Source organism: Eucyclogobius newberryi, unplaced genomic scaffold (genome assembly GCF_026437365.1).
Source record: "Eucyclogobius newberryi isolate DKJ021-1_F unplaced genomic scaffold, fEucNew1.0.hap1 SCAF_415, whole genome shotgun sequence".
NCBI classification, from domain to species: domain Eukaryota; kingdom Metazoa; phylum Chordata; class Actinopteri; order Gobiiformes; family Gobiidae; genus Eucyclogobius; species Eucyclogobius newberryi.
In genome coordinates, this window is record NW_027316074.1 from 52,145 (window position 1) to 60,270 (window position 8,126).

The following is an 8,126-nucleotide window of genomic DNA, read 5'->3' on the forward strand; positions in this document are numbered from 1 at the left end:
AAGCATCTCAGTAAAACAATCAATACAACATTGGCAGTGCTGAAAACTTTGTTTTCTCGTGATTCAGATTCAAAGTTAAAGTTGGGTGGAGAAGATTCTAATAGAACAAAATTTCCTGGGTTTTTGTCAAGCCATGTTTCAGCATGTTTCAGACTATTTTCAGTGGGACTGGGTGTTACCTTTTCACAGGGAATATGAATCAAATTTCTCAGATTGGGCAGCCTGACTTGCATTTTGCTTTCTCATCTGTGTGTTGTGACACAGAAATAGCACTAGGCAAGGCTGTTTTTACACAGGGCCCCGGGTTGGTTTGAGTTTTATTATGACTATAAGTCCCGGCAATGTTGAGACCCAGTGCATCGAATCTATGATACCAGTGCTAGTAGACAATCTCGTCTCCCTGCTTAGAATCTTCACCTCGTGACTTCAAAAGAGTTGGTTGTGGCTTGAAGATTACAATGCACGGCACTCTGTAATCCTGAATGTTTAGGCCTCTTGTGTAGTGGCTAGTCTCACCTAACCTCTGAGGAGGTTCTGCCCAGTGGGTAGGGATTACTCAGAGTAGGATTCATACCGGAGTTCTCAGACTAGATCCGCAGATTGAGAAAGACTCTTGGAAGTCGAAACGTCTTGTTTTTTTTTTCCTGGACAAATGAATTGAACTGAATTGTCATTTAATGTGTTAATCATAATAATCTTACCACCCCAATGTATTCAGAAAATAGTTGGGGAGACGTATATATATATTAAATTTCTTATAATACCCGAGCAAATGAGTTTGTTTTCCTTTTCATGAAGGTCATTTAAAAATGATGAGACCACAAAAATGAATAGAAGCCATTCCGATGAACATAACTGCGTGCTTTATTGATATACAGTAAAGCATTTTAATAATACAGTAGTAAGGCATATATTTGGTGGAATCTGATATGTTGTGGCGTATTGACGTGTTATTTCAGACATGAATGATGAGAATAATAAAAAACAAAACCTAGAATAACTTAAATCCAGTGTCTGGTTTAAAATTATTACATTTTGGATCATGCTGCCAAAATATAAACACACACCTCCTACACTCGAGATTCTCTGAGTGGTTAGACGTTAAATATAAACTTATTTTAGCCACACATACTAAAATAATGCCAGAGAAAAATACAGAAAAGTAACTAGAGTGAATGCATCCTCAACAAAAAAAAAAGAAAAAAAGACAGCAGTGCACTATATTTTAGAGTTTGAAAATTCAGATTTGATCATATATGGTAATGTAATTGGGACATCAGACTACCCATGATGCATTTGGGTGGACTTGGGTGGAGTTTTGACAAATCCGAAATGGACGTTGACAATTTGCACGAGGTAGACCTTGCATCATCCTAACCTGTTCAATAGGAAGCAAACAAAACCTAAACTAGCAGCTTTGTAAAACAAAACATCATTATTAGCACATTCTCTTAAGATTTGTAACAGGATTTTTTTTTTACAATCTACCAGTGCAATTTTGATTTTGAACTGTAGCCTGAAACAGAATGGACAAGGCGACCAAAAAAAATCTGACCAAAACTAACTAGAATTTTAACACGAAGCTGTGATTACATATAAATCAACAGAATTATATTTATCAGTTATTAACATTCAACACCATATACTGTTTGTGCGATGAGTCATCTTAGCCTTGACAAGTCTGCAGCTTTTATTGTTGGAAAAGCAGTAACAGGCTCTTCGATGGGCGAAGAATTTCTCAGACATTACACTGCAATAAGATTGCCAATGTATAAAGCTACTACTAATACAATGTTTAATGTAGGCTCGACATCTGTTGTTAAAATTAAAAACCCATAACTAACCAGCCATTCTGTCCCAGGCTTAGTACAGTGTTTTTACTTACAGTACTCCAAATAAAATAAGGAAAATAGTTGTATGTATGGATAAATTATATAAGTTTGAGTTTTATAACCCATAAAAATCAAAGCTAAATAATGTTACAGTATGTAATGTCAAATAGGCACCATCACACATCGCACACATCCACACTTCAAAATCTTACTGCAAAGACCCAGGATGCCAGAAGTGTAATAGAAAGACCTCATAGAAAGCACCCTTATGATTACAATCATATTTTTTCCCCATACAAATATGTCAATTGCTTTTAGCGCTTTACCCCCGTTTACAAATAAATGGCAATAGATACGATCACATCAACACACACACTTGTATCTTGTCATTGCGTCCCAACCCCAATATACCCCTTGTTTTATACAATTGCATAGAAGTTTAAAAATCAGCCTCTGTTAAGAATAAAACAGTTTTTTCAGGACGTATTTTTTTAAGAAACTACTCAAATCTACAAGTTATACTGTTGTCGTTTTTCATTTTTTTCTTTTTTCCTGTTTTTGTTTTTTTAGCGACATCGCAATCCTTCACAAAAATAGACGTTATATATATTCTCTTTGTAAACTGTTGAGTTCCGATCCAGTTGTTTTGACTAGAAAAGCATGCGGCAGGTAAGGTAGGTTGGTCAGATAGGGAGGAAGAAGAGAAGATGCCGGTGCTCGGAGGATGAGGGGGGCGGGCCTTGGCAGGATGAGGGGGCGGGGTCAGAAGCGCAGGGCCTCGTGCGATTCGGCGCTCTGCTCGTCAGTCATCACGGTGACCAGCGACTCCATGGCGCGGCCCAGGTCGTCCGCCATGTGGAACAAACTGCCGATGGAGGGGCCTGCGGGCAGAGAAGAGTCAGAAGGATAAAGCACGGAAATAAACAACTTGTACATGCATTTATGAATGTTATATTTAAGATGGATACGCATGTTGGCTGGGTTATTTGAATTAATAGAAAGATTACGTTATAGGTCAAAATGTCCCTGTTTTAGACAGGACACAAGAAAACTCCAAGCTTTACATTCTGGTGATTTCGCAAATCCAATTCATTTTAATAATGAATGAATGTACACAAACTGTTTTTTAAAACCACAGTATGTTAGAACATAAAATGCTCTGGTTAACAACAACACAATGGTCTGAAAAGGCTGTGTCACACTTATTTTTTTTACAACTTTATTTATCCCTACAGGGACAATTCATTAGAGAAGCTTCAGACAATAAAATCTGTTTAGCAAACAAATCACACAACAAACAAGATGGAGTCTGTTTATAATAATGTGGTACAGACTTGGTTTGGTCCAGTTTAAATACCGGTTTAGTCCTGTTTTAGTCCCCGTCTAATCCCTGGTCAAGTTGGTATCATTCATAGAGAGGTGTTGGTGTGTGCGTGCCTGTGCAGTTTTTTTAAATGGCACTTTAAATTTGTGTTCTTTAAAACAAGACCTGTAAAAACAAGGGCTGGCATCTTTACACACTAATGTAGTATCACAGATTGTCCTGTATCATTGAGGGCTAATTCTCTGATGTTACTTGTACAACTAACATCTTTGCTCCTACGAGGTCTCTGTTAATCCAAGGCTCTTTTTAAATAAACAGTGCGGCGCTCACACGCAGTTCAAATCCACAGTCACTTTAGAGTCTGCAGATGTTTCATTGTTTTACCCCTGAGCTGTTGACTGCGCCTGTACCAAACACTGTGTACTCAAGTGCGACATGTAGACAGCCACGCATCACAAACTACACAAGTCAAACAATGCTTCCTAGCGAGAGGAAATTAAAGACTGGAAGAGATAGGCTGAACTTCCAAAGCATCAGTGTACACTCACTACAAAATCAGTTTAGAATATTAAAATGGTTTCAGTAGTTTGGAGTAACTCAAATGAATTTAATTTGCATCTGGATTTTTGGATTTGTTTCAAGGTGACTGGTCTGTCCATGAATCAAGTTATTTAGAGAGATTTACGTGACCAAAAAGTTTTATTTTGTATGATGTTTTTCTTTTAAAAATAAAACACGGTAGTAAATATTTAAATTACATACAAAAATAGAAAAAAAAACATGAAATATAGAGCAACAAACTAAATGAGAAAAGTGGTTTAATATCATTTGGACTGAAGGATGACTCATTGTTTTGGTGGAGATGGATCAGAGTTGCAATAGAAACTAGATTGAGCAGAAGGGATGGAATACAAGGACGTTCAGAGACACTTACCGCTCATGGGTGCCCCCTTCTCCCTCCTGGTTCAGGAGAAAGAGGACAGGAAACAGAGAGGAAAAAGACAAAACATCATTAACAGGAGGACAGGAGAGAGAGTGAGTGAAGAGACAGTAAAACAAAAATATAAGAAGGGAACAAAAAGGACATGTGCAAAATGTACATTCTTACTGAGGACAGTCTGCCACTTGTTTGTTTACAAGGAGAAGCTATTACTTTGCCAGGAAGGTATGGCATTAAATGTTTGTCCATTTCCATAGCGACAAGAAGGTGACGCTGTCAAGTTTACAGGTCAGACCTTTGGAGATGCAACCCCGCTCACAGTAAGAAAACTGTCTAATTGTTTATTTCAGGTACTTGGTATAGAACAGTAAGAACTATATGAACATAAGTTGATAATCATTTTACATTTTGTTCATTCTTGCAATACGCATATAAAATAGAAACAGGTCCAATGAAAACTGCAGAACTGATAAGCCCCTCCTCTTCATGGGGACGGTTCAAGCAGCAGATTGTCATTTATATGTTTTTTTGAAATTTTGTGGCAATGTGACATTTTAGAACACATGAGTTGGAGTCGTCATTTTTAAAATAATTACAACTAGGCAGAGATAGGGGGTAGGTGAAAACAGGAATCTTCTGTGCACTCGAGCTTCAGTTGCAGGACAATACAGGATTACTCAAAAACATATAGGAATCAATATACAACTATGAGTAAACTAATGATGCTTCAAGTTGATGTAACATATGGTAATATCTATCAGCGTTACGGTTCTCCCAACACTAACTATGACGTATAGGAATAGAACCCACAGCCTCCTCACTTGGAGCAGAAAACTACACCACATTACAATTCCTAATAAATGTGCTTTTACACAAGATAGCAACATTTAAGTTCATGGATTTATGGTCTTTTCCACCATAAACATCGCCCATTAACGTTCCAATACAAGTTTTATTTTACCACAAAACCCAATAGTTGTTTTATGAAGTATTTTCTTGTCTGTTCCTGTAAAACGTGCTTAACAACCCTGTGGCTGTATCTTTCTCTATCGTGCACCTGAGACTAAACTGTTTTCAAAGCGTTTTCGATTTGCCACCAGTGACTCCTCCAATCTTCCGGCGAAATTCTGACATGAATTTTTGATGATACTTTCCTCCACTAGATGATAATGTTTGGTAATTAAACAACTTACACTTTTAATTAGCTCTTAAAGTTTAATGCTGGAGGGGAGTTTTTGAGGATGGTTAAAACATCCAAATCTTCAAGGAATAACATCATTTTATGGTGACATAAAAATCTGAACATTTACCATGGAGAGGATTTTATGGAAAATTGAAGTTTTCATAATATTAAATCGCGTTTTAAATTTCTCTTTTGCGCTTTCCCCCGACAGAAGGATAATTGTTAATGCAAACTTGAGAGATCTTAAAATCTGAATTTCTAACACCTCTCTCCAATACATAATACTTAAGAGTTTTATTTTACTCCATTATATTAATTGTCTATTGAAAAAAATAGAGAGGAAATTTACCTTTATTTAATCCATCACCAGATTTAGAAGGTTCTTTTCAAACAACAATATGTGAAAATTTATCTACTTTGAGAATCATAAATCAAAGTAATTTCTATTAATTATTTCTATGCCAATGACTTCTTGTATTGAAGCCCCAACTCCAATAAATGAAGTTCTAAATAGTTCTATTACTACTTGGGGTAAAAGGGTCATTAATTCAAACAAATTCAACGCGTTACCTTGACTATGAGGGAAAGAGTGGTTGAGCTGCTCCATCACCTCCTCCAACCCTGCGTCTTGAGATGGACTGGAAAGCTCGTCATCGCCTTCAAGAACAATTTATTTATATTTATTAGCAACTTGTCCCCTTATGTTCAACCGCCAGCCGTTTTTATGACTCTTTCTTACCCATTGTGTCCATAGTTTGACTGGCGGCCACTCGGAGCACGGGGAGGGAGGAGTCGGAGCGTTGTGACGAGGTGGAGGGAGAGGAGAGAGCAGTGCCGTTCACCTTGGAGTCCGTCTAACAAATAAATAAAACCATCTCGAGTTAATCAGGTGAGTCAAAGGGAAGTTAACTCTCCTTCAGAAGGCCATTACCGCCGGCAAGAAAATTAAAGGGAAGCTTTGCATTGTAATGGCCGAGGAAACTTTTAATCTACTCCATCTAGACTACTTATATATGCTGGTGGCGTCGACAGCTGATTGCAGAAGAAAAAGGCATCGCGGCAGGTTTTTGAGAGCGATGAATCTGAATTCCAATTCAAATGGTTACAATTAGGCCATCAAAAAGCATAAACTGCTAACAATGTGGTGTAGAAGCCTAAGAATTTCTTTAGCAGTCCATTTTTGGAATCAAAAAAGAAATGTTTTTCAGAGGAATAAAAAGGGGTTTAAAATAATAACATTTTTACATTTACATATTACATTTTCTTAACATATAGTTTGGATATTGCAGCTGGTCTTAACCAAAGAGGAAGGAAGTCTTGAAATTGAACTAAATCTCTGCACTGTTTGAAGGACATGTTATATTTTTCTTTCCAGCAGATGGCAGTGTGTCCCTCACGCGCTGCCAATCCCCTGTAGTTGCATCATGACACTGAAGGTTGAGAAAAGGTGTCACATTCTCATTTGGGATGACTTTGGAAACGACAGTCTGAGATAAGTGCAAGTCACCCGTGCGGAAAGTGATACATTTGTGCACAAAAATAAATCTCACGTAGGAATATTTCAACTACGGTACTTTCTGCTAATTTGGTCTTATTAACAAAGGTCACAAAGGCCATCGTGCCCTTCAAACTATGTTTAGAGAGTAGTTTATAAGTAGATTAAATACAAGATGTACCAAAATATCCATGGTTATTACAGACATTGAAAAAACATAATATTTTGATTATCACAATTATTATCAACACATTGTTATTATTATTACATTTATTCTGTGTAATAAAATGTGAGGCTAAGTTTTAGTCAGTTGGTTCAAAATGCGGAAAACTACATTTTTCAACTCTTTGTAGCTCATTTCCCTCTCATTACACTGTAACCCAATTACAAGCAGCTTCTTCGACTCCTTTATTCTCTTAAGTACCAAACTGGTGCCTTGCTCTGTACCTGTTCCAGTAGCTGTCGGAGGCGGTGCAGTTGGGACTCCAGCTGTTTGTTGTGGTCCTCGAGGATCTGCATGCGCGCCTCTAGTCGGCCTTTGTGCTGCCGTAGGAGCTTGGCCTCAGCAATGAGCTCTGCGTCCCGTGCGCTCTGTGGGGACACGGGCAGCATCTCCGGGGGCGACGGCAGCGGAGACAAGCCCTTCCGGTCATGGGCCTTCTTCAGACGGTCGTACTCAGCCTGTAGCTTTCTGCGGTAGAAGAAAAGAGAAGGAGATTTAGGAGGAAAATGCAGCCACATTTTGAGTGAACACTGAATTTCTCAATTACATCATGAGGACAGATTTGTTATTTATCAGAGAAAATGAAAATCTGGATAACATTTGGTCCCTCACAAAAATGTGATTGCTTTATATTGGCAACTGAACCAGAAGTGCAGCTTCTCTTTTCAAGCTATTAGAGAAACAGCAGAACCGTCAAAAATCATTTTATAAAATCTAGTCCAGGAAATAACAGGCAATCTCCTCCAGAGAAAACCTTTTTTTCACAAAAATCAGTAATGTTAAGTAAAACAGTTTCCATTTTGGTCCTAAATGGATCCGTGTGTTTGATTATTATCAAGTTTTCAGTTATCATTTACGTATCATTTAGATCTGACACAAAACCCATCAAAAATGATTAAGCAAATCTTGAGCAATAATTATTTACTGTGTGCAACACTTATTTTTCATTCATTCATGTTCTACCGCTTGTTCCCGTCGGGGTCGCGGGTGACTGGAGTCTATCCCAGTGACTTTGAGCCTTAGGCGGGGCACACCCTGGACAGTGGCCAACTCATAGACATAGACACACTTTAGACCCAAAGTTTAGACCCACACCCAATTTAGAGTTGCCAATTTAGCCTAACACATG

At 38.0% G+C, this 8,126-nt stretch overlaps 1 protein-coding gene across 2 annotated transcripts; it reads right to left on the reverse strand.

Moving 5' to 3' along the window:
- Positions 1 to 846: 846 nt before the first annotated feature.
- LOC140379552 (dystrophin-like) lies at positions 847 to 7,530 on the reverse strand. Of its 2 annotated transcripts, XM_072464226.1 has the most exons (5): positions 7,222 to 7,530; positions 6,019 to 6,133; positions 5,850 to 5,936; positions 4,091 to 4,116; positions 847 to 2,713 (listed from the first exon to the last, which is right to left on the reverse strand). In XM_072464226.1, exons 1-4 carry the CDS (start codon positions 7,513 to 7,515, stop codon positions 4,094 to 4,096), a joined length of 519 nt encoding a protein of 172 aa, XP_072320327.1. In that variant the 5' UTR covers positions 7,516 to 7,530; the 3' UTR covers positions 847 to 2,713; positions 4,091 to 4,093. The 2 variants fall into 2 exon arrangements, with proteins under 2 accessions (XP_072320327.1, XP_072320326.1); XM_072464225.1 differs by lacking the exon at positions 4,091 to 4,116.
- Between the last annotated feature and the right edge of the window lie 596 nt (positions 7,531 to 8,126).

Bases quoted from the DNA above. Each gene is read 5' to 3' on its own strand.
- LOC140379552 (XM_072464225.1), bottom strand. From the start codon at position 7,515: ATGTGGCTGCATTTTCCTCCTAAATCTCCTTCTCTTTTCTTCTACCGC. The intron at 6,134-7,221 runs GTACAGAGCAAG...TTTATTTGTTAG, and splicing joins TCCGACAGCTACTGGAACAG to ACGGACTCCAAGGTGAACGG. The intron at 2,714-5,849 runs GTAACGCGTTGA...CTCTGCCCGCAG, and splicing joins CTCTTTCCCTCATAGTCAAG to GCCCCTCCATCGGCAGTTTG.